General features: G+C 39.2%; 1 protein-coding gene across 1 annotated transcript in view; it reads right to left on the bottom strand.

Annotated features, from left to right (window-relative positions):
* Positions 1 to 26,105, bottom strand: part of LOC122810712 (syntaxin-binding protein 2-like) — a 1,751,886-nt gene that overhangs the window by 76,266 nt on the left and 1,649,515 nt on the right. The window contains exon 19 of the mRNA XM_044082277.1: positions 21,435 to 21,592. Within this exon, the coding sequence (XP_043938212.1) occupies positions 21,435 to 21,592 (158 nt within the window). The remainder of the gene's footprint in view (positions 1 to 21,434; positions 21,593 to 26,105) is intronic.

Below are 26,105 nucleotides of genomic sequence, written 5' to 3' on the forward strand. Positions count from 1 at the left end.
TACTTGCAAAGGGTATGACATTCATACCACATAAGGTAACAGATGTGGCGTCTGTCCTGATGGATTCTCTATGTCAGGAAGTTAAACTTCAACTTATTATTTCAAAAATGTAATGGAGCACTTAATCCTCTACATATATCTATTACTTTTAATCCTCCCATCCATCCCGTTATTCAATGCTTTGAGAGGATCTGTGAACTGGATATCCACAACTACCTGGCCAGGGAAGCAAAACCAGAATATAAAGGTACCCCAAACAACATAACTAAGGCCGAAAGCGAACTTATTCATAGTCTTCAAAACAACCTGGAAAACAGGATAATGCAACCTGATGGGAGGGGGGCTTACTATTACGAATATGACTGATTATTGCAATAAAACGAAAGAAGTTGCAGATGACACTTACATAAAGTCCTTGATTAAAGAACTTAATTCTGCTTACAAGAGAATTAGATCCAACATTATGGACTTATTTACTGATAAGATGATCTTAATCGATGACTATAACTTCTTAAATGTAAGCAAACCAATCATAACAACCATTTTTGGGGTTCCTGAACTCCGTAAGAGTATTGCACCACCACCTCTTCAGCCAATTGTAGATGCTAGAGGATCTGTCACTCATCCTCTAGCAAACTCTTTAGACATCAAGTTCAAAGAATTTGTCATGGCCGAACCACATATCTGTCGTGATTCATGGGATTTTTTTGGATAAAATTAATCACATTCCCTTTTATGAATCATATGTATTTAGAACAACTGATGAAAAGGCTTTGTATTCTATTATCCCTTATCATATGTTGGCCTAAAATGGTTTTGTGATTTTTTTTAGCTGACAAAGGACTACAACAGGACATCATAAATGTGTACGAAAATCTTACAGAACTGATGCTGAAAAATAATTTCATTATTTTTGAAAAATAGGGTTTTTTTTACATACAAAAGGCACAGCTATGGGTTCAGCATGCGGGGTCTATTTGTCAATGCAGTCATGATACAGTGTGAGAAAAAGTTTCTTTTTGAGTCCCTTTCTATAGTTCATGCAAATTCTACATCAGGTACCTAGAAGATGTATTTATTTTGTGGGATGGAGATGTTGAACATCATTTTCCAGTCCATGGAATACATCAACAATACTGCAGAATTTCTCCAATTCACACACCAAGTCCATGGTACCCATATAGCATACCTAGATGTTTGGCTCAAAAAGGACAATATCAACAAAAGATTTATGTTTGAAATTTACTGGAAAGAAGCCTACTCTAACAAATTTCTCCATTACACAAATGCGTATCCCAGAGTGCAGAAGGGAGTGGTCATCAAAGGCCATTTCATCCGTGCTGCCAAAATGATCACAGATGAAGAAAGGTTTTGGAACAAATGCAAGCTGTTAAGGGGCATGTTTTCAAAACATGGATATCCACTTACTTTTATTAATGATTGAGGTCATGAATAAACATGGAAAAAAGCACTTCATACCCATACTTGGGGCAACAGTGCAAGATCAGATTAATCCATCAATTATGAGTGCACAAACATCCACATATATCACTAACAGGACCGATAATTATAAGAATTCCTTTATTACAGTATTTCCGTATTAGAAGCATACTCACTAAAAACTGGAATATTTTGAAATATGATAAAAACATTAGAGAACATGTAGGTTTGGCTCCAAGCATTGTTTATAAGGGGCAAAACCTCAAAGCTTTATTTGAGAAGAAATCAGTACAACAATAAAAGCACTTTGGGATAGGGAAATGTGGCTGCTGCCCATACTGCAAGTATATTTTAACTGGTAATTTGTCATTAATGGTATCCAGTTTAGACCCAAAAAACTTTTAATTGCAATTCTACTAAAGTCATTTATTGTGCTCAATGCCAACCCTGTGAAGGGTTTTATGTTGGCAAGACAGAAAGACGTCTACATGACAGAATTTATGAGCACACTTATGATATTATAACCAAAAAGGATACCAATGCTCTTTACAAACATATCATGGAATTTCCTGACCATACTTATAAATTTTTCATTTTAGAACAATTTGTCCTGTCAGATAGCAGGTGCCCATGTTCACTCAATCTGGAAAAACTTTAACTTCGCTGGCATTTGAAATGTAATACCATGAACTGGCCTGGTTTGAATGACCAAATATCCATCATCTGCATTTTAAAATTGAAATCTTTAGAAAGGTGATGGCTGCAATATATTGCCAATACGTTATTAGTATGTAAAAAAATCAGAAGCACATGTATAAACTAACTTAATTCTGTTGTAATTCATGTCAGTTTTCTACCTACATGGCCCTTTAAGTCTTCTAAAAATCCTCCCAAAGAAAGCATAATATCACTGGAGGCTTGACATTCATGCAGACCTCTCAACTTCTTAGCCCAAGAAATCTGGACAAAGCCTGACATAATGGGAGTAACAAAGTCCCAAAAATAGGGACAGATTTTAAATACTGCGCTTATAAACTTAGAACGTTGCTAGAATAACAGGGTATGTATCAAGATGCAATTTCTAAAGGATTTGAAGTCTGAAACTCAAGTGTGTGACATTTACTAATTTCATTCCTCAGATCATCCCTGTGATTTGCCAGAAAACCAAGAATTTTATGAGGAACAGATGAAAACTTTGAGGCAAAAAATCTGGACATTCTGTGAAAATCTAAACAGCTGAGAGGTATGCAATTCATGTGATCCAGACTGGTGTATATATGGACTCAATTTTTCATCTTTTACTTGTTTTATCGCATTTTACTATTAAAGCAATGTTTTTTTCTTGAATTGTGGATCCAGGTGTACTCATTCAAACATCTACTCTTATGATAAGTTTACTTACACAACTATATTATGTTCTTCATATTGATCACTGCTGCAGTAGCCAAAGCTATGTGGGTAGACTAACATAGCTTATAACAACTGGGAGGTGGAAGGAGAAGGGTCCAGTAGCCCCTGGGGAATGGACCTAGCAAAGTCTGACCTAGACCTGGAGAAGGAATCTAGCTTGTAGTGCTTTTTTAGAAGTCCATCCAGAGGACCAAGTTACTGCTTCTAGAATACTTCAAGTCAAACCCTTTCCAAAAAGACACAGACAAAGCCAAGGACCAGTAGAACGAGCTTAGACCCTGCATGGGATCATTTTTGTTGTGGTGGGAATAACAAAAGGTAATAGCCAGAGACAACTGTTTGACACAGGTTGCCCCTTCTTACTTTCATAAGTAATGAACAACTAATCTGAAAGATTTAGTTCTGTCAAGATAGTACCCAGAGTTGTCTGTGGACAGCCACTGTATAAAGTATCTTTTTTCATTCATTTTGGAGTTCAAGAAAGGATGCAGGGAGATTGATAGCTTGGCTTAAACTAAACCTGGATACTACTTTAGGCATAAAAGCAAAGCCGGATCTAGCACTAGGTGACCTACTCAGCTGCCTAGGCCGGTGTGCTTCTTGGGGGGGGGAATCACATGGGATCTTTCTCTAAATGCAGAAAGATTAGGATCTCATGGGAGAACTTCCATATCTCACAACTTCAGTAAGCCCCAGAAACAACCTCATTAGGACAACATCCCAATGTCATCTAAATCTGATTGGAAGACTTAGAAGCTGGATACAGAGCAAAGGGGAAGGTATAGAGATATAGTTAGAGCAGGTATCCATTCTGGTAAGTGCACAGCTGCTCTTTCTTTTAGAGCAGATGGAGGTGTGTGTGTGTGTGTGTGTGTGTGTGTGTGTGTGTGTGTGTGTGTGTGTGTGCACATACAAAATTAAAGTGACTCTGCTCAGAGTCAAACTCTGAACCTTAACAGTTAACAGCAGGCAAGTGCTTAAACTTCCACAACTGCCAGGTCTCTTCTGATTTTTTATTTATTTTTTACTTAATCATCGAGAATTAGTCAACGTTAGTCTGAGTTTCAAAACTGTTTTTCAGTGTTAGTGGTGTAATAGGGTAGCACACTTGCTTTTGGTGCATCAGATTGTGGGCCCTCTTCCCATAGCAGGTGCAATGATTGTTGACATTACTGTGCAGCATAAAGGTGCAGGGGGCTACTACACTCCTTAGTGTGTCCTCCTTTGGATGAGATACCCGATATGCAATATTACCATCACGCCTGTTTTTTTTAATGTAACATAGACAATTTATTCTTCAAGAGCAGTAGGCACTGAATTTGCAGATGAAACACTGAAATGCAAATTTGATTGCCAGCAGCAACTTCTTCATTAATTACAGTTTTCTTTGATGTGGAATTATTCAGATGACTTATTTCTGCAGGAATTGTACATACTGATCAATATTGGTGGACTGTAATGACAGAAGTTTCAGTGTTTGTTTATGGTTGAAATGTCCTGAAATCTGTAGTTTTGTCATTACTGGTTCATACGTGTGTTTCATTGCTTACTGGAAAAATGGTCAAACTACAACTTTAAAACACACTAATAAATGGTGCTGTATTACACATGTAATATAATTTAATACAATCAGAAAGGTGAATCAATGAAAACATTGCATGTATGCAGAGCCAGATCATGGCCAAACGGGGTCCTAGGCGGGATAATGGATCAGAACCCCCCCTCGCTTCTCCAACCTGCCATTCCAGTGTCCCATTATTTCTCTCTCTCTTCACCCCCTATCTCTCTCTTTCCACAGCTACCATAAAAAACTGTAATCACTGTAGAACTAAAGACAAAAATAGTATGCACACTGACGGGTTTGAGCAGTGTTAATATAACTAACAGCCAAGTAATGGGACAATGGAATGGGCTGGGGGGGGGGCTCCTGTAGTAGGGAGGCTATCACCGGTGGTGTGGTGTGGGGGACCCTTATCCATTACCCTGCCTAGGGCTCCATTTGACCACAATCTGGCTCTGCATAAAAGGATTAGTTCTCAAGGAAACCCTGCCTCTGTGGAAAATGAGATAAGGCTACCCCAGAATAAGATCCTGCAGTTCAGAAACTCATTTTGCAGAAATCAGAGGAATCACTAAAACTGGTTTCCATGTTAAGAACCTCCAGTCAGCCAGTTAAGCTGGTTCAAGTGGAGCAAGAGGAACTACCACTCTACTTTTTGGAGGTCTCTTATGCAATACCCCTTTCAAAAACATTTTAACATAAGAATGCCTTGAAAGAGATGGATCCATGCACAGAAGTGCTGGAATGGCCAAGTAATGAATCTTGACACAGGAGTAAGTCAGGCCATACAAAAGTAACTTGCACAAATACTCCAAAACCAGAGAAACAGTAGCCCTGAATGAGTGCTGGCTATATTGCTGGCACCAACTAGAAAACCCTTACCATTTGTTAGGTTTACTATCACAATGTCGACCGTGGATGCTCCACAGAAGGAAAAACGAATTACAGATGTCTAAATTTCCATGCTGCCGAGCATTCCATGTTCGAAATTCCTATCAGCGAATGTTACTGTGCATTCACTGATATGAATTTGAAAAACTGCACAGAGATCACGGTGGTGTGGGATATTCATCCCTTTCCTCACTGTAGTGCAATCTTGGAGTTGAAATATATAGGTAGCAGGGGGGTGGAGGTGCAGAGGGGCTTGCCCCCCTACAAAACTATGATGTAACGTATAGGAGTTTCATATAATTGTGCTTCCGAATTGAAGTCACGTGCTCTGTTTGACAACAATGTTGAATCTGCTGAATTCGTTCAGCAGATTTGACATTGTGTGCAGTCAGATATTTTCACATTCACCTTTTTCTTCGATGTTGTGACTGGAAAAATGTTTTTCCAGTCAACATTTTGATAGTAAACCCATTTGCTAATATATAATTTTCTAGCAGCAGGCTTTTTTGCTTACATTAGTACCTGCTCCAATAAATAGGTACCTATAAGATAATAAAACCCAAAGATGAAGTTGTTTGGGGTAGGGATGTATCAAACACTCCTGTCCTTGAGTGAGTAGACCCAATCTGTGAGGAAACCTGTGGTAACTGCCCCTGGCCAATAACAAAAGGGAGAACCCATTGTTACCGGGACCAGAAGGGAGTCACCAAAATGATCTTGGGATATTCCTTCAGAAATCTTCTGAAATACCCTGGATATGAGTGGAAAGGGTAGAAAAGGATAAAGCAACATTTCTGTATAAGGAAAAGAAAAGGCATCCATATTCCAGCATTTCTTGCATGGGGTCCTGCAGCAGAATTTTGCCAGCTTATTGTTCAGAGAGGAGACAAAAGGGTTTACCTAAGGATCTACCTTCATATGGATTAAATCTTAAAAGGCCCCCCGATCTAATTTTCATTCAAGAATGGAATGGTCCGTCTTTGTCCTGCAAAGACTGTCTGACACACAATTCTGCTCTCATGGAATGTAGAAGTCTGTTGAGTGAGAATGTGCTGTAAAACTATATCAGATGCAAATACAGCTAGTCTGCATAGGGGGAAAGACCTGCCCCCTCCCCCCCATTGTTTATGTACCACATCACTGTGGTATCGCCTGTAACAAGTTGAAGTTGTCTTAAGGACCAAATGAGTTCATTCCTTTGAATCCCAAAACTAGAATCTGAAAAGTTAATGTTCTTTGGTGCTGAGGACTAAAGAGACTTCAGATACCATTGTATTTTTCTTATCTGAAGTCTTGTCAGGGGTATCATGAGAATCACTGTTGCCATGAAACCCAGAATTCTGAGGTATTCCCTCACAGTGACTTAAGTCAGAATGGAAACCCTTTGGAAATGTCTAAATATACATCTATGTTTTTTTTCTCCTGTGTAAGAAAAGGTATTTGTACTATGGTGTCCAGCAGACATCCCAGGAATATAAATAATCCTGTGTGATGGAGTCAAAAAAGACTTTTGAATGCTCTCTTAGAATCCCAGATTGCAAAGATCTCTCACATAGTGAGTTTTTTTTCTGACACATTGAAAAAGACTCTGCAAAGATAAGCAAGTTGTCTAAATATAGTAAAAAAATGTGTATACTGTATAGCTTGCAATGTGCTATAACTGGAGTTACTCGCTAAGTGAACACTTTCTGGTTTATTTATTATTCATTTAGTGAATTTTCTCCAGACACTGAATCCAACCCCATTTGGTTTTGTCAAGAGCAGATCAAGCCTACAATCTGGTGGACTTCTTTGAGAAGGTAACCAAAGCAATGAATTAGCAAAATGGTTTACACTGCCTATTTTGACTAGGCCAAGGCACTTAACACAATACCCTACTTGGGCATTTTTGAAAAACAGAAGAGGTTAGGCATAAACCCTTATATTGCATGGTGGATAGCCAGCTGGCTTACAGACAGGACCCCAGATGTTAGAATTGCAGAGTCCACCTCTACAAAGAGGTCAGTCACAAGCAGAATCCTTACAGGATTGGTTCTTGGACCACTCCTTCTCTGAAATCAAGGCCAATGTCAATGAGTCCCCAAATTAAGGAAAAAAAGGGTTGAGTGGGAGGCATCTGAAGAAGAAATAGGGATATGAGAAAAAGCGAGATTTGATATGGTTCAATATTTAAGCAATAAGAAAACAAAGGAGGGAAGTAGAAAAAAGGATTAGTAATGAGAAGTTGGAGAAATAGAAAAAAGAAGTTATGTACTCACCATAACGTTCCATGTTTGTAGTCCATCTCGCCCTTCATTCTTACATATGGGTTCGGAGCTGATCCTTGGCTCCAACTCAGCCAATTACAAAGCTCAAACTCTCTTAGTTGGCTTGTGGCTAGGTATGAATCCCATAGTCCACCAGTACAATCCCCAGATCTTGTTTGATGCTAAACTATAGAAAGACAGAACTAAGGTTATCCAGAAAGAGCAATAATGAAAGGTCTTCACCCTATCAAGGTAATACTATCCTGTCTCCAGATCCTTCCAGGATGGGGGTAGGTGGGTGGGTTCGTAAGAATGAAGGGTGAAATGGACTGCAAACATGGAATGTTATGGTGAGTACATAACTTCTTTATGTTCTGTAGTCCTATCTCACCTTCATTCTTACATATGGGACAGTGTCCCTAGCACCTTATTCTTGGGTGGCTCATGGAACCAAAAGGAGGCTCTACCCCTAGAGGTAAGGTCCAATTTGTAATCAGTAATAAAGGTATGAGGGGTAGCCCAGGTTGCTGCTGTGCAAATATTGTCAATTGGAACTCTGGCTTTGAAGGCAGCAGATGTAGACTGGGATCGGGTAAAATGAGCCTTAATCCTGAACGGTAGAGTTTTTCCATTGGAGGAGTAAATGAAGGAAATACAGCTCAAAATCCAATTCGATAGGGTCACTTTCGAAATTGGCAGACCTATTCTAGAATCAGAGAAGGATATGAACAATTGATCTGACTTTCTGAGATCCTTAATCTTGTGAAGGGAGAACCTTAACTGCCTGTGAACATCCAACTGATGAAATTTGTATTCTGCTGCATTAGAATGGATTAGGGAAAAACAGCAGTAACTCTATAGTTTGGTTCAGGTTATTTTGAGAGCAAACTTTAGGGATAAAGGAAGGATTCGAACGAAGAGAAACTCTGTCTTTGTGGAAAATGAGATAAGGAGGTTTTATAGACAGTGCTTGTAACTCTGATACTCGTCTAGCTGATGTGATGGCTACTAGAAACAAAGTCTTCCAAGACAAATTTCAGCAGATATGAATGGGCAGGCTCAAAGGGCGGTAAAGTTAGCTTGGAGAATACAAAGTTCAGATCCCAGGAAGCTATCGGTTCCTGAAAGGGGGGGTCTCAGCAAAGTAGCACCTTTAAGGAAGGTTTTACACAATCTGTGTGACATCAGGTTAGACTCATGTAGACCCAATGAAAATTAGATATCACTACCAACTGGACCCTAATTGTGGCAGCAGCAGATCCCTGATGGAAAAGTTTGGACAAAAATTCTAAAACAATTGGGATGGATGCAGTGTAAGGATCTACATTCCTTTATTCAACCCAGATAGAAAACCTTCTCCATTTGCTAGAATATAACCCCCTGGTAGAAGGTTTATGTGAAGACGTGACAATGTGGGTCACAGCAGGTGAAAAGTCATGAAGCCTGACTAGGGATGGAATTGGAGCAGCCATGCTGTCAAGTTGAGGGTGTGGAGGCTGGGGTGAAGGGAGCCTGACGTGTGTCAAGAGGTCTGGCACTGGGTCCAGAGTCCATGGATCGTCTAGTAGATGAGGCCTGAGAAAGGGGAACCAAATCTGACGAGGCCAGTAAGGAGCGATGAGAATCATTTTGCTTCCTAACAACTTCACTTTCTGAATCACCTTGGATATGAAAGGAAAAGGAGGGAAATCATAAAGGAGTCCCAGGGGTCAATCGTGAACAAGTGCGTCTCTCGGTGACTCATCCGCAGGGGGGATAAGGGAAAAGCAGCTGCTGCATTTGAAGTTGATTGGACTGGCGAAGAGATCGCAGCAAGGCCGTCCCCATTTGTGGAAGATCTGTTCCGCTACTTCCTGATTCAGAGACCACTCGTGAGGCATTAAGATTGCATGGCTGAGTTTGTCGGCTATCACACTGGTTGTCCCTGGGATGTGCATTGCCACCAGAAAGCACTGGGAAGATATCGCCCACTTCCAAACACGAATGACCTCTCGCTAAAGGGGGTAAGATCTAGTTCCACCTTGTTTGTTGAGATACCATACCACCGATATGTTGTATGACTGATCGTGCATAGCGGGAGAGAGTCATGAAGTGCTTGCGATGCTAGAAGTACTGCCCTCATCTCTACGACACTGATATGCAGGTGAGCCTCGTGATCTTGCCATGTGCCTTGGGCAGTCCTGCCTAGATAATGCCCCCCCACCCTATCTGGAAGGCATTCTTGGTCACAGTAGCAACAGGTTGGCGAGGAAGGACTGGGGTGCCTGCTGTGAGTTGGTCAGGTTGAATCTACCAACAAAGATCCTTTTTGCAAGACTCTGTTATGAAGATGTGGTGAGATAGAGGCAGTTGCTGAAAAGACCACTGGGATGATAGAAGCCATTGAAGAATTTGCACGTGTAATTTGACAAACGGGACTAACATAATGGTGGATGCCATGTTCCCTAAGAGTTTCAGCACAGTCTTTGCCTTGACTTTTTGTAGAGGGAGTAGAGAGGATTTGTTGTCTGAGGTTCTGTGCTCTTTCTGCGGGAAGACGAGCTAACATGGCGACTGTGTCTATTTCTGCACCTATAAAAGTCACAAATTGAGAGGGCGATAAGGCAGACTTTTCCCAATTTATTGTAATCCCCAACTGGGAACAAAGCTGGATAGTGGAATCTCGGGTTTGTAGGAGTAGATGTCTGGTGGAGGAAATCAGGAGCCAGTCGTCCAGGTACGGAAACACTTGGAATCCTAGACATCTCAGGTGAGCTGTCACTACCGCCATACATTTGGTGAACACCCTGGGGGCTGTTAAGACCAAAGGGCAGAGCACAAAATTGGTTATGACTGGCTCCCAGCCGGAAGCGTAGATGACTCCTCGACACTCTGTCCATTTTTATATGGTAGTACACATCTTGGAGATCTATGGAGCACATCCAATTGTCTTTCCCTAAGAGAGGGAGTATAGACTGCAGTGTCACCATCCAGAACTTGGCCTTCTTTACGGATTTGTTTAGCTTGCTGAGGTCCAATATGGGCCCTCCAGTCCCTTGTACGTTTTGGCACTAAAAAGAATCTGGGGTAAGTTCTGGATCCTATCTGGTCTGCAGGGACCGTTTGGATGACTCTGTTTGCGAGCAACTTTTTCACTTCTACAGTTGCTTGATCCCTGTGATTGGGTGGAACATCCGGGATCTTCTTGGGAGCATGGGGTGGAAGAGAAAAGAGTATGGAGTAACCTCTGGTGATTATTCTTTGTACCCATTTGTCTTAGGTGATGTTTAGTCAGGCTTCTGGATACAAAGATATGTGACCCCCGACTGACTTCAGAGAAGCACAGTCAGGCCCCACATCAGGAGCGCTGACAGGGATGGCCTCGAAACAAATCGCTGCCTCCCTGGTTTTGCGGCCCACCATTTGCTCCTCCTCCTCTGCCTCTAAAGGAGGAGTCACCCTGTGCATCTGGGAAAAATCTCTGGGACTTCTTGAACCACATCTTACCACCTCTCTGACCTTTAGGATATGGTCTAGAGGGGACGGTTAAACTTACTCCCAAGGCAGAGAGCGTTTTCCCTTCTTGCTCGCACCTGGTGAGTGCATCTTTTACCTTAGGTCCAAACAATGAAGAACCGTCAAAGGGGGCATTGGTAAAGGTAGACTTGAACGGCTCCACAAAATTACGTAAGCACATCCAGGAGTGTCTCCTAAGGGAAACTCCTGAACCCTCTGCCCTGCTCACTCCATCGGCTGCATAAGAAATCAGCCTCATGGAGAAGTTAATGATGGAATTTAAGGTGGACAACTGAGCAGACACCTTCTCAGGGACTCCTTCAGTAGATGTACCTTGTAGAGCATCTCCCAACTCCTTAAGGAGATCTCTCTGAAGCCTCGTAAAATGTGTTAGACAGTTCAGCGATCTGAGTGTGAATGCCACTGAAGAAAAGATACGCTTCCCGTATCTGTCCATCGTTCGAGACTCCTTATTCGGCGGATGGACAGATAAAAAAGTCTCCTCTAGCTCCTGCTTAGTGGCCACCGCCACCACCATGGCATCTACAGGCACACCCTTGGACAAGAATTCTCTCTTTGGGGGCAGACAGAAATTTATTGGGTCTTCTGGGAACTGGCTCCACAGCATCAGGAGTCTCCCACACCTTCCGACTAACAAAGTCGGAAAGTTCATCAAAAGGTGGAGACACCCAAGAGGCTGAAGGTTGAGACCCAAAAGCCTTCAGGTACACTGACTCCTCATCAGAAGTGGTAACAGTGGGCCAGCCACCTCTCTGCTTAAGGATCTCTAAGATGTTTACAAAGGAGACATCATCAGAGGATGACTTGGGGGACCCTTCTGACTCCTTGAGGTCAGTGTCAGAGGTAATGGACTCACTCTGGGAGTGAACAAGCTTCCTTTTTGCATGCCCTCTTCTGAAGGGGGGTTCCTCAGAAGGATATTCTGGGGAGGTCTCGATAGACTGGAAGCCACCAACCAGAGGCTCCTGATGCTGTGGGGGTCTCTGCTGTCGAGAGAGAGAGTAGGAGCGGAGACAGAGGTCGGTGCCCTAGGGAGAAGAGCGTCAGTACCTTTGTGTGGAGCTGAAGAGAAAGACAGTACACTCATTATATCGAAAGCAGATCTCTCCGGCTCCGAAGACCACCTCGGCTCTGAGGAAACTGAGGACGTCATCGGCTTCAGAGCCATTGGCTCTGAGATGGATGTAGGGTCCAAACTCACCCTAGCAGATGCACTGAGAGGGAGACTCAGAACTGAAGAGGTTCGGGTCCAAGTGTCGCTGTCAGGGCCATCTGGTGAGCTTCGGTTCCTAGCCACCACGGACGGCACTGAAGGTGGAGCAGAAAATGGCTCTGAGACAGCCTCAAGGGGAGATGGAAATGAGGGTTCCAGAACAAGTGGCACTGAACACGCCAGCTCCAAAGGCCCGACACGGCTCGGAGGAGGAACCACAATGGGGGGGGGTGGACTCAGGTGGCTCCCAAACCGACTGGGTCAGAGCCAACAACATTTTTGGGAAGGCAGACGACTTCAGGATTCTAAGTACTACTCTCTCCACATCTTCCTCTGAAAGGCACCTGGAGGATCTGGATGACAGTGTAGGCAATCTGGATCTCTGCAGAACTGGAGATCTTAAGGTTGGGGAGACTGGCAAGGGATCTCTGGACCGGCTCTGATGTAGTCTCTCAGTAGTCGGCTCCGAGATGCTTGGGGCTGAAACTGAAGTGCTAATATCAACAACCTCGATCAGCTCCAAGGACAGTGGAGTCGAGGAGGTAGAAGTCTTATTCGGTTTAGATAGTTTTTGAGGAGATTCCGTTACACTAGATGGCACCAGAGAATGCCTCTTGGCAGTCTTAACCTTCTCTTTTTATGAAGAATGTGATTTTGAAGAGGAAGAAGAACTGGCCAAGTCTTCCTCGAAGGAAGGTTTGAAGAGACCTTTCAAAATTAACTTATTCTTCCGCTCCTGGAGAACTCTGGAGCTGAAGGAATGGCAGAATAAACAATTTTCCTGCAAATAAATGGCTCCGAGACAATAAACACAATTACTATTGCCATCCGTAACTGACATCTACTGGGAGCACTTTACATATTTTTTTGAAACCCGAAGGTTTGTGGTCTTTAGACTCTTTAGACATAACTAGTTAAGCAGGAACACACAAGCACAACGAGGACTAGGTCCTCTAATTTAAATGGGCCTAGCCCTAACCACACTCTCACACACAAGGAAGTAGAGAGGACTAGGCTCTCTAACTTAAATGGACCTAGGTAGATAGGCTAAGTCGTAGAAAGAAGGTCAGAAACTAAAACGACACTGCACACAAGCTAAATTTCTAAATATCTAAATTTCTAACTTTCTAAATTAGAAATCTATGGCTCAAAAGGCGGACTCGTAGAGAAAAACCTCGGTAATAATCAAGAAAACACTGCACGCAATATAATAGCAAATATAAGCGCAAACGCGCAATGTTAACTACAAAACTAGCACACAGAATACTGAAAAGGAGAACAACAAGGGCAAAGGTCAACCAGTTCTCAACAACTAACTAATTTACAAGTCAAAAAACACTCCAACAGGTCTGAAAATACTCCTAACACCACTAAACTCTATCTGGAACAAGATAAATTGCTATAGGTAAACAGTAATGTAATAATAATAGAAAAAGTTTTAAACTTGGCCACGGCTAAGCAAGAAGCACATCTGAACTCGTAGATGTGGCAAATGAGATCTGGGAATTGTACTGGTGCACTATGTGATACCTACCTAGACATGAGCCAACTAAGAGACTTTGAGCTTTGTAATAGGCCGAGTTGGAGACGAGGATCAGCTCCAAACCCATATGTAAGAATGAAGGTGAGAGAGGACTACAGAACATCTGAAGTTATGGATTACCTGCAAAGTGAAGGATTTAGTGTAGAATATCCAACACAGGTAATGTCACTGTATGATGGAACGAGTCCCCCAAACGAAGGAGAAACCGGTGGAAAGGAAGGCATCTGAAGACTTGTCAAATGATGATGCTCTGCAGTCTTCTGTAGGAAGTCAGTACAAAAGTTCAGTTGAAGCTGCACAGCAAGAGGGAGCATTAAACAGTAGCAACTTTGATGCAGGCAACATTGTAGAGTGATACGTCAATGATGAGCTCCCATATGAAGGAACAGCAGACGATTGCAGGATGCTGCTGATGAGGGTATGTCATAGGAGGATGTTATGGAACTTTTTGTAAAATGCCTGATGGAAACTGAGACCAAAGAATATGCTCTCAGTTTAGAAGAGATAGAGGAAGAGCTGGTTGATTTATTAGAGATGGACAGACATGTTAATGTTAAAGAAAGAAATAGTTTACAGAAAGCAAATAAGACCCAAAATGTAAGATTTCTGACAACAGTCTTGATTACTGTATTAATATGTTTTAAGAGAAATTCATGTGATTTAACAGAAGAACACAAGATTTATTACTGTGCAGCTAAATTAATAACAGATAAAGTCTTACCATAAAAACATACAGCATTAAGGAAAGGAAGAAATAAAATGCCACCATGGAAGCAGTGAATAGAGAAAACTATAAAGCAATTAAGACAAGTGAATATAGAAGAGGGAACAGACTGTCAACAATACTTAGAAAGACAAGACACAGTATCAAAACAACCATGATCTAGCAAACATTATTGCAAATTATAAACTATAGATATCAACACAGGCAGAAAAACTTAGAAGATAGGCAGATAAATTTACTGAAAAGTACAAAAAAGCAAATTCATTGATGACCCAAAAAAAGTTTAGAAAGAAATGGGAAAGCAAAAGGAATAGAAATACCACCAAATACAAGAAGAAATAGAAACCTTTGGAGAAATATTTATGAAGATCATGTGCAAGATAACGATGCTGAATGGATAGAAATATTAAAAGAAAATAGTAAGGAGCTCAAATGCAGAGGATATGAAATGGGATGAAGTAACGTTGAGAAAATGAAAAAAAATTAAGAAAAGCTCCTAACTGGAAAACTCCAGGTGCAGATGCAGTACTTATCCTTCTGGATGCAAGTATTAACAACTTTACACAAAAATTTAGCCCCGAGTAAGATTACTCATATGCACATCCCGAACAGACATCCATCTAGTTAACAGAAAAAATGATACTTCTCCTTAAGAGTGAACCTGTAAGCCATTATAAAAACTGTAGATCAATAACTTGCCTTCAGGCGATGTACAAACTATATACTGGAATTGATGCATTTTTTTCCCTAAGCGGCTATAAACTCAATAAAGGGAATAAAACAAAAAGGTAACAAAAGATCATTTGTTGCTAAATAAAGTCATGACAGAGAATTGTTAAAAGGGGAAGAATATTAAGAATGGCATGGAGAGATTGGCTAGACTGAGGGACCGAGCTAGGAAAGATGTGCAGCAGGTAAAGGTGATAAAGGATAATGAGGGAAACAGACTCACAAGTGAGGAGAGTGTGTTGAGTAGATGGAAAGAGTACTTTGAGGGGTTGATGAATGAAGAGAATGAGAGGGAGAGAAGGTTGGATGATGTAGGGATAGTGAATCATGAAGTACAATGGATTAGCAAGGAGGAAGTAAGATAGCTATGAAGAGAATGAAGAATGGAAAGGCTGTTGGCCCAGATGACATACCTGTGGAAGCATGGAGGTGTTTAGGTAAAATGGCAGTGGAGATTTTAACCAGATTGTTTAATGAAATCTTGGAAAGTGAGAGGATGCCTGAGGAATGGAGAAAAAGTGTTTTGGTACCGATTTTTAAGAATAAGGGTGATGTGCAGAGCTGTAGTAACTACAGAGGGATTAAATTGATCAGTCACAGCATGAAGTTATGGGAAAGAGTAGTGGAAGCTAGGTTAAGAAGGGATGTGATGATTAGTGAACAGCAGTATGGTTTCATGCGGGGAAAGAGAACTACAGATGCGATGTTTGCTCTAAGAGTGTTGATGGAGAAGTACACAGAATGTCAGGAGGAGTTGCATTGTGTTTTTGTAGACTTGGAGAAAGCATATGACAGGGTGCCTAGAGAGGGTGCTAGAGAGGAGTTGTGGTATTGTATGAGGAAGTCAGGAGTGTCAGAGAAGTATGTAAGAGTGGTACAGGATATGTACGAGGGTAGCGTGACAGCGGTGAGGTCTACGGTGGGAGTGACAAATGCGTTTAAGGTGGAGGTGGGGTTACATCAAGGATCAGCTCTGAGTCCTTTCTTATTTGCAATGGTGATGGACAGGTTGACAGACGAGATCAGACAGGAGTCCCCATGGACTATGATGTTTGCAGATGACATTGTGATCTGTAGTGAGAGTAGGGAACAGGTGGAGACGACCCTGGAGAGATGGAGATGTGCTCTAGAGAGAAGAGGAATGAAGGTAAGCAGGAATAAGACAGAATATGTGTGTGTGAATGAGAGGGAGGATAGAGGACAGAGGAATGGTGAGGATGCAAGGAGTAGAGGTGGCAAAGGTGGATGAGTTTAAATACTTGGGGTCAATAGTTCAGAGTAATGGCGAGTGTGGAAAAGAGGTGAAGAAGAGAGTACAGGCAGGATGGAGTGGGTGGAGAAGAGTGTCAGGAGTGATTTGTGACAGACTAGTACCTGTAAGAGTGAAAGGGAAGGTCTCCAAGAGGGTAGTGAGGCCAGCTATGTTATATGGGTTGGAGACAGTGGCACTGACAAAAAGGCAGGAGTTTGAGCTGGATGTGGCACAGTTAAAAATGTTAAGATTTGCACTGGGTGTGACAAGGGTGGACAGGATTAGGAATAAGTATATTAGAGGGTCAGCCCAGGTTGGAAGGTTTGGAGACAAAGCCAGAGAGGCAAGTTTATGTTGGTTTGGACATGTGCTGAGAAGGGATGCGGAGTATATTGGGAAAAAGATGCTAAGGATGAAGCTACCAGGTAACAGGAAAAGAGGAAGGCCTAAGATAAGGTTTATGGATGTGGTGAGAGGACATGCAGGTGGTTGGTGTGACAGAGCAAGATGCAGAGGACAGGAAGAAATGGAAACAGGTGATCCGCTGTGGTGACCCCCTAACAGGAACAGCCGAAAGAAGATGATGATGATGGAGAGATTATGAACAAGCACGTTTACAGCATCCCACATTCATGGATAAAGGTGTGCTAACTGATGTACAAGATAGAGCCGACATTAAGCAATTAGATTAACAGCGACTGTGAAAGTGACAAACACCTTTGCAGTTAAGACATGACAAATGGCAAATTATTATCCCAGGGATAAAAATTAAAAGAGGTTTATTTTATTTTATTTTTATTTTATTTATTTTACATTTGTTTACCGGGCTAGTCCAACTGGATACATTTCCATTTTCAGCAGAGGCCCGGGGAGAAAAGCTCCACATTAAGGTTAATACAAACAAGTCATTACATAAAGAAAGCAAATAGTTAGTAAAAAATACATACAGAAATAAGGTTCAATCTAAAATATAAAGGAGAAAATTTATGCTAGGAAGGACATTTTAATTCTATTTACAGTATAGGAATAGGGGAGTTATACATTAGTAGAACATTCATAAAGAGTAAATATACATAAGCAATTAAAAACATACAATCATACAGCTTTGTTAATTAAATTGTATCAGAGATTAATTAACAAAGGAGTTTTGAGATAGTTCTTCAGAAAGGAGCGAGTAGGAAGAGGTAAGAGAAGGTAAAGGTCATTAGTAGAATCATAAGATTAGTCAGGATTGATGCATGGGCATAGCCAGAGTGTTTTTATGTGTTGTTTGAGCTTTTGTTTGAAGAGGAAGGGTGATGATGTAGTACTTAGAGTGGTAGGTAGTGAATTCCAGTATTTACCTATGGTGTTGGAGAATAGTGAATCGCCTGCAATGTTATTGGACTTAGTTAGCTTCACAAGAGATTTATCTGAGGGAATTTAGATTAGAATAGGAGAAATAAGGTCAGAAAGTATAGGGTATTCTTTTGGTGAAATATCCTGTGAATAAAGGTAAGTTGGGAGAGTAATAGTGTATTTTTCAGTTCTAGCCAGTTTAGTTGTAGTAGATTTTGACAGTGGTGAGTTCTAAATGGGTTTCCAGTAACAAATCTAGCAATGCTATTGTATGCATTTGCTAGTTTAGTACGTTTTTTTTTCTTTAAGTTAGTGTATATGGGAGAGGCATAAAGAAGAGTACAAATAAGATGAGATTGAGCAAGTGTAATTTTGGCCTGTGGAGCTAGAAAGGTTTTAATTCTAAATAAGGAGCCAAGTTTTCTATTTACGGTTTTGATAGCATTATTAATGTGGTTATCAAAAGTGAGGTTATTGTCAATTGTAATACCTAACAGTTTTGTGGTAGAGTCAGGGACTATATGTGTACTATTATTGGAAGTAATAGAGAAGTCTAAGGGGGGGGACTTACTATTAGGTCTGAAAAGCAGGAGTTTGGTTTTATTGGCATTTAAGAGTAGGCACAAGAACCATGCCTCAACTGTGGTAAATATGTTCTGTGTTAGGGTTTGAAGTTCAGAGAAGGTATTGGCAGAGCATATGAGAGTTGAGTCGTCTGCATATTGAATACATGTCGCAAGTCATTTATGAATAAAGAGAAAAGGAGAGGACCTAGGATGGAACCTTGTGGTACTCCAAGAGTGACTGGCAGAAGAGATGAAAGTGTGTTTTCCCAGAGAACAGCCTGTTGCCTGTTACTAAGGTAGGAAGTAAACCAGTGAACCACTTTGGTATCTAGTGAGAGATCAAAGGTTTTAAGAGCAAATGGTGGTTTACCATGTCAAAGGCTTTTGACAAGTCTAAGAAGAGTGCAGATGATAGGATACTATTATTGCGGTTTCTATTGATACACTCGGTAAATGATAAGAGAGCTGTGGTAGTCTATGAAATGGCCTAAAGCCATGTTGGCAGTTAGCTAGTAAATTGAATTGAGTTAAGTGGTGCATTAGCTGATGATGAATACATTTCTCCATAATTTTTGCTAAGTGTGATAGGAGAGCTATAGGTCTATAGTTAGAATACTCTTTTGAGCTGCCTCCTTTATGTAAAGGGATTATGTGGGAAATTTTCCAGATAGCAGGGATGGTTCCTTCAGTGATGGTTCTATTTATAAGGAGGGATATAGGATAAGCTACTGCTTTGGCCGCTTTTTGAAGGTATTCAGATGGTAACTGATCTGCAGATGGGGTACAGGGTTTGAGTTTTAGGATGAGTTTCAGGATGTAAGAAGTAGAGATAGGTTGTAGTTGAAATATGGGGAGATTAGCAGGTATACAGGTGGGCGGGTATGAATTGTCAATAGTAAGTTGGTTTGCTAAAGACTTAATGGCGTCTGTGAAAAAGGAGTTAAAGACATTGGCAGTTTGGTGTGAGGTATTCATTTCAGCCCCTGAAGGGGAAGGTGTACTGCCTGGGTGTAGGAATTTAAGGTTGACCAGAACCTTTTGGGGTTGTTGTAGTGAGTTTGTTGTAGTTTACAGTAATAATTCTTTTTATCCAAAAAAAACAACTTTTTTAGTGCTATTTCTTAATTGTCTAAAGGTTTGATGGTCTGAAATAGCTTTTGTAGTTCTCCATTTAGCCCAAGAATTATTCCCAAGTAGTATTTTTTTTCTTGTCTCTTTGGACAGCCAGGGGGCAGGTTTAGATTTAACTCTGACAGATCGTCAGGGTGATTCTTTGTCACCACTGCTGTTTTGTCTTGCCTTTAACCCATGAAGCTGTTTAGTCAACAGTTTAGGCCAATTTGGCTCCCAGAAAACAACCTTGTTTAAAAACTTCTCATCTACTTTTTGTGAAAGACTTAAAATTATATAGTTCACCACACGAATAGTCGAAAGCACAACTTCAAGTACTTAAAACTCTCTTGGATGACACAAGAATGTAATTTTGACTTGATAAATATGCAAAAGCAATGTCTGAAGCAGGAAAGTTGCAGTGCCAAAAAGATGAGTCTGGGACAGGAATATAATGTAAAAGAACTTGAGCAGGAGGGAGTAAACAAAATATTTGCGAACTGAAGGAGGATCAACAATAAAACATGAACAAACGCAAATAAAACTCAGTTACAAATACTTCGGAAGAATAAAACTAATACAGAAAACAGCCTTGACATCTAGGAATAAAGTCCAAATTTTGTTTTTCCTGTTCTAACTTAGGGTTTTGGAGTGACTTAGTGGCACCAAAAGGTATTGGATCAACTGGAGAGGAAAACAAGAGCAATGCTTCACATATATCAAATAATAAATAAAAATCAGTGTATACCAAAGTTAAATATCCCTCATTCTGAAGGCGGTATGGGTATCCTCAAAACTGATTATGTGTGTAGATCTGCAGTCTTGAGATTGCATACATGACCTTGTCAGATCTAACTCCAGTGAAAGATTTAAAACACTTTACCCCATACTGGCTCACGCAGTCCTTCCTTCCACTAGAGTCCAGGGAAAGAGAGGGAGGTCAAAATCACTGCCGTTACCTGACAGGTTAGAAAATGTCTTCTGTAATCTCTTAACCCTTTTAAACCCCCTTTATCTTGTTGAAAAAGTGTAATGCAATGTCTTCTATACTGAGCCAGCTGCAGGTATGCACTTCTGCATATGTGCAATTTTTAGCTCAAGTGGATTCACTCTTTGGCAGGCTTGTGCTATCTTCTCTCCTTCCACCCAAATATCTGTCCATGAAGCTACACTTCTGAGACTTCCTCAGGATGAAGTCCTACACGAGGATTCGGCCAACACCCCGCAAAATGCAACTGACAAGCTGGCCTCAGTCACTGACTACTATCATTTCCCAATCAGCTCCTGCAGCACACAAGCTGCAAGTTGATCATGGGTTATCTTGGTCACAAGGTCAAATGTCTACACTACAGAACTAGCAAACTGCATACCACATTTTCATCCAAATAGTAATTCATCAACTTGCCTTATGTGAACAGTCCTGATGCCAGGATTTCTCATTTATGTTTTGTTCTTTCTTAAGTGACTGCAAACTTCAGAATAACAGTTCAAATGAATTCTACTACATACATTTTTTTAAAATTAGGAACATTTCTGGCATGCTAGTCTATGACGGTTTACACTTCTCAACTGAATCCTAACTTTGCTTTCAGCTCAGAAGTACTATATGAACCATCAGATGAGGTTCACAAAATATAAGCTACAAATGAACAATTATATCTAATCTTTTTGCAAAAGAAAACAGTACACTACAGGAAATGTAGTACAGTTATTTTATAAGTTCATCTAAATTTAGGCAGGTTCATCAACATAAAGCTTTTCATATTAAAAATATGGAATTTTGATATTGTATAGTTGTTAAATGAAATAGATCTATATGGTGAGGGTACAGAGGAGAGAAAAAAAAACTTTGCAATGTGTCAACTTGAAATCTACAACACATGATACAAACTTACCAATCAACACCTCCCACTTGCCATCAGTTGCCTTGGTGACTTCATAAGAGCATCTTACTTCTGAGAATGTCATTCCACCAATTATAAACAAAATTAACCGAGGACCTGTTCTGTACTCAGCTGCAGTCTTGGGTTTGTGCCAGTTTCCAAAGCGAGCACTAGAAAGTAATAGTTTACTGTCAACAGGGTTTAATGCGTAATCAATACAAAGCAGTCCATGGCATTAAACTGGCAAACAAAGAACTCTTGTTTAAACACAGTCACTAGTAATCTGATTTTCAAGTGGTAAAACATACATTCATGTGAAACTGTATTTGGCAAAATGACTAGTGGACTAAGGACAGCCACTAAAACTTTAGATTTCTGAGGAAAACAATCATTTCGCAGTGTAACTCATTCATATATACACATGTCTGATGCATTTCCATTTGACCCCAGTGTTCCATATCCTGACATTTTCTTGAGCTGGCTCTCTTAACCAAGTGACTTACCAATTAACAACAGATAATGTGAAAAGAAAGCATGTGAGAAACAAAATGACGCTATGATTGCTTTTCTAGGATGCAGCACAATGTGTATTATTGTAAGTGAGCCAGCTACACATTATTCAGGGGCACAAAATGAAATGTGATGGTGGGAGATATTAAAAAAATCATCTGACAGTCTGTTTTCAATATTTTTTTTATAAATATACTGTCAGATGATTTTTTTAATGTCTCCCACCATCACATTTCATTCCGTGTCCCTGAATAATGTGCAGCTAACTCACTCACAATAATGTGAATGCAAATATAAAAATATACATTGTGCTGCAGCCTAGAAATACATAGTGTCATTTTGTTACTCACATGCTTTCCTTGACAAGCCTACATCAATGTCTGAACTCAAAATTCAAATTAATAAATTAAAACCCAATAAGGCACTTGGAAATGATGGTATAATACCTGAAATATACAAAATAACTAAGGATGTTTTGAGCATCAGGGCTGGCAATTCAGCACGTAAAAATCTACTGCTAATCATTAGCGGACCGGAAAGCCGAAAGACACAACAACAACAACTACAGGTACTTTCAATAGTTAAAGGACATGTGAAGGTACCACCATCCTGGAAATGCACCCTAATATCCCCAGTTTTAAAACCTGACAAAGACTCAATGCAGTGTTCTTCATATAGACCAATTTCATTATTAAATGCATATTATAAAATACTTATGGCAATCTATGCCTGTAGAATAAAACAATTTCTTCCAGTGTTGATAAACAATAATCAGACTGGGTTTATAATGAACAGGAGCACCTATGATAATATCAAGGGAATATGTTCAATAACTGATTATACTAATAATTCAAACAAAAGAATCAACGTTGGTTAGTCTGGATATCAATAGTGCAAATGATTCAGTTAACTGGAGTGCATACTATTAACATTGAAGGAATGTAATCTTTCAAACAATTTCTTAAAATTAATCAAACCTCTGTATGAAAACTCCTTTGCATACATTAAGATAGGCTCATATGCTTCCCAATCAATCATGATTACTAAAGGTACTTAAACAGGGTTGTCCCTTGTCCCACCGCTTTTTCCTCTAGTTGTGGAACATTTTGGAAATTGTATAAGATCAAATAAAAAATAATGATTTAATCCCCAAAGCACAATTATTTGCAGATGACATCCTATCAAGTTTGACTGATTGCAATTCTTCTCTTATTGCAGTATTCCAAGCAAAAGAAATATTCCAGAAGAAATCAGGGCTCAGATTTAAAAAGAATAAGACTAAAATACTACCAGTTAATTATAATATGAATAAAATAGATACACAAATGCATTGTGAAATATGGTAAAATTACTTACTTAGGGATAATCTTGTTTAATAATAAAGATACAACAACCCTTAATTATAACACTTTAAATTCCATAAGCAAACTCTTAATAAATTAAATATATTTTCCACTATGGAAGAGAGACTCTCTTTAATTAAAATGATTATGCTTCCTAAAATTACATATATAATACAATCTTTATCCCTCCCACTCTCCAAAAATATAAAATATAATTCTTTGTTTCAGAGATTTTTATGGTTTCCTAATAAGCCTAGATTGGCTTTAAGTCATCACATTAGAGACTGGACATTGGGTGGTATTGGTCTTCCAGATTTGGAATTATATTCTTTATCCTCAATTGTTAAAACAATAATTTATTGGTTAAATAACGATTATAATGCCAAATAGAAAGATATTCAAGGAGGTATTTGGTGTAAATCCAAGAATTTAACAAAATCATATCATACTAAAAGAGCTACTAATAAATTTCATTGGTTAGTAAAAGACTATTTTATAGAAAACAAACCAGTTAACTCTTGTTATATTAATACAATAATAACCACCTTAAAAATTTTCATTTTTAGGAACTCTGAAGATAAAGCATGGATTTTCTTTGCATTTCCAATTGCCTATACTCAAAATAGTATTAATACATTTAATTTAACAACAATTACTACATTTAAAGACAAAAACTTGTTATACTAGTACCAACTGCTAGACAATGGAAAGTTACAAAATGATGACCACAATCGTTAATAAGTCTGAGTTAAGCAAAGACATGTGATTAGAAATTCAAAACTGTAGACAACTAGCTGAACATAAAATTAATCTAATGCAACCAATAGTTAGGAATTCTTTACTCACATTAATTGATTTACTCATTATGCCAATGCACCAGAATATAACTGGAAAGGGACTTCTATTTAAAATACATAAGGTGCTTAAGAAATCAACATTATGTCAAAGAAAGCTACTGGGATTATTTCAGACTTTGCAATAATAATTCCTCAAGTGAAGACGATAAAAAACCAATACTCCAATCTTCAAAATCACTAAGGTAGAGGATATTTTCTTGGATGTTCTTACACAGAACCTTTATCACACCACATAAAGCTGAAATGATGTTTGATAAAGACATAGGATGCTGGAGATGTAAACTAAATGTTCAAGCTGACTGGCAGCATATGTTTTACGATTATATAAAACTTACTAGGATAATATGAATTCTCTCTTACAGTTTGTTTCTAATGATACATTCATGCTGACCAATTATTTTATTTTATGTAATATACCTATTTCCCACTTGTGTCACAAAAATAAAATACCCTCTTTTATGGAGTATCAACATTAGCAAGAAAAGTAATCACCAAGAAATGGAAGAATCAGGCTACTCCTACTATGAAAGAATTTGTACACTTGGCAACTGAAGTTTGTCACCTTGAACTTCTCACAATCAAGACAAAAGAAAACATTTAGAATCACCTCTTCATATACTATATGGCTGAAATTCAAAGACCTGCTGGAGAGACAATTAACTAACAATTATACTTATCACATTTCCTTTTCTGTTTAAAAAGCTTTGTTTTACAGTAGACACCATTGTAAATAATTATTTTAGTTGTTCTTTATTGTTTTTTTAGATACACGTACATTTGTTTTACAATATTTCTATCATATAAACTTTTCACTAAAAACAGTTGAGAAAATATGTATAAAAAACATCACGACTTGCCATGTAGACTGCAGACCAATGAAGGTATGTAAGTATTGCTACCTGTTTTTAGTCATTATGAAGTGGTAAAATACTTCCATAGAAAGTTCTTTTAATTCTTTATTTTCTTATCCATGAAGACAGATGAAGCAAATCAATCACCATAAAGCACTACATATCCAAGGAGAATATTTAAACTATGAGGATCCATCTGCTACCCCATCATACCTATTGCAACCTTCACACAATAACATTCTCAAAATAGATACTAAAAAACACCACTAATATTTTGCAAGATGGAAACTCTAAACTATATCATATTCCAAACAACCAGTATTAATCTCCAGGTAGATAAGGATACCCAAAATATTCAGCTTCTTGTATTTAAAGGAAGTTGCTTGATCAGCAAGACCCAAGAACCAAACAGATGGTTCAAAAACCAGACTAACGTCAGCCAATAAAACTGCTTCAAGATATAACCAACAACCCACACTATCTGAACTTTGCTAACAACATTTTCAATAGGTTACACATCCAGATTTCTTTTAATATAAAAAAGCATGTAAAATATTTTATACGGAATAATATGATTACGTGGTATGACTATATATTGTTTATGTGATCTTATTTATGTGATCTACATAGCTTAATCTGGTTTGCAAAAAAATACTGAAATATAACACGTTATTTCAATTAGTTGGAATAGAAAGTAATTACAGAAAGTAATTACAGATTTCAAAGTCTAATCCCTTTACAGCACAGAGAGATGATTTCTTTGAAATGTGGGAACACCCTCTAGAGTTATGAACACATCACGGAACTAGTGCTTTAATCTACTGAAGTGAGATTTAATAATGTCAACCTGAATGAAAGACAAAGAGGAATACAGTGAGTTTAAAAATAACTAAAGGATTACACAACAGAAATTCAAGTGCTTCTAGGACTCTGAGAAGCTTTGCCAGTTAGGGACAACATATTCCAATAAGAAAATGTACATCTGCATCCAACTGCATGGTACAGATGCAATTTTAGATGTTTGCAGTTAAAAGAAATTAATAATTGTCTTAGTTTGTTTTTCCTGTACTTTTCCCAAAGGAAACAATCAGAAATCAATGGAGGTTTAGTATATCCCTTTAA

This window comes from Protopterus annectens, chromosome 9.part0 (assembly GCF_019279795.1).
Source record: "Protopterus annectens isolate FY-2018-M chromosome 9.part0, PAN1.0, whole genome shotgun sequence".
Taxonomy (NCBI): Eukaryota; Metazoa; Chordata; order Ceratodontiformes; family Protopteridae; genus Protopterus; species Protopterus annectens.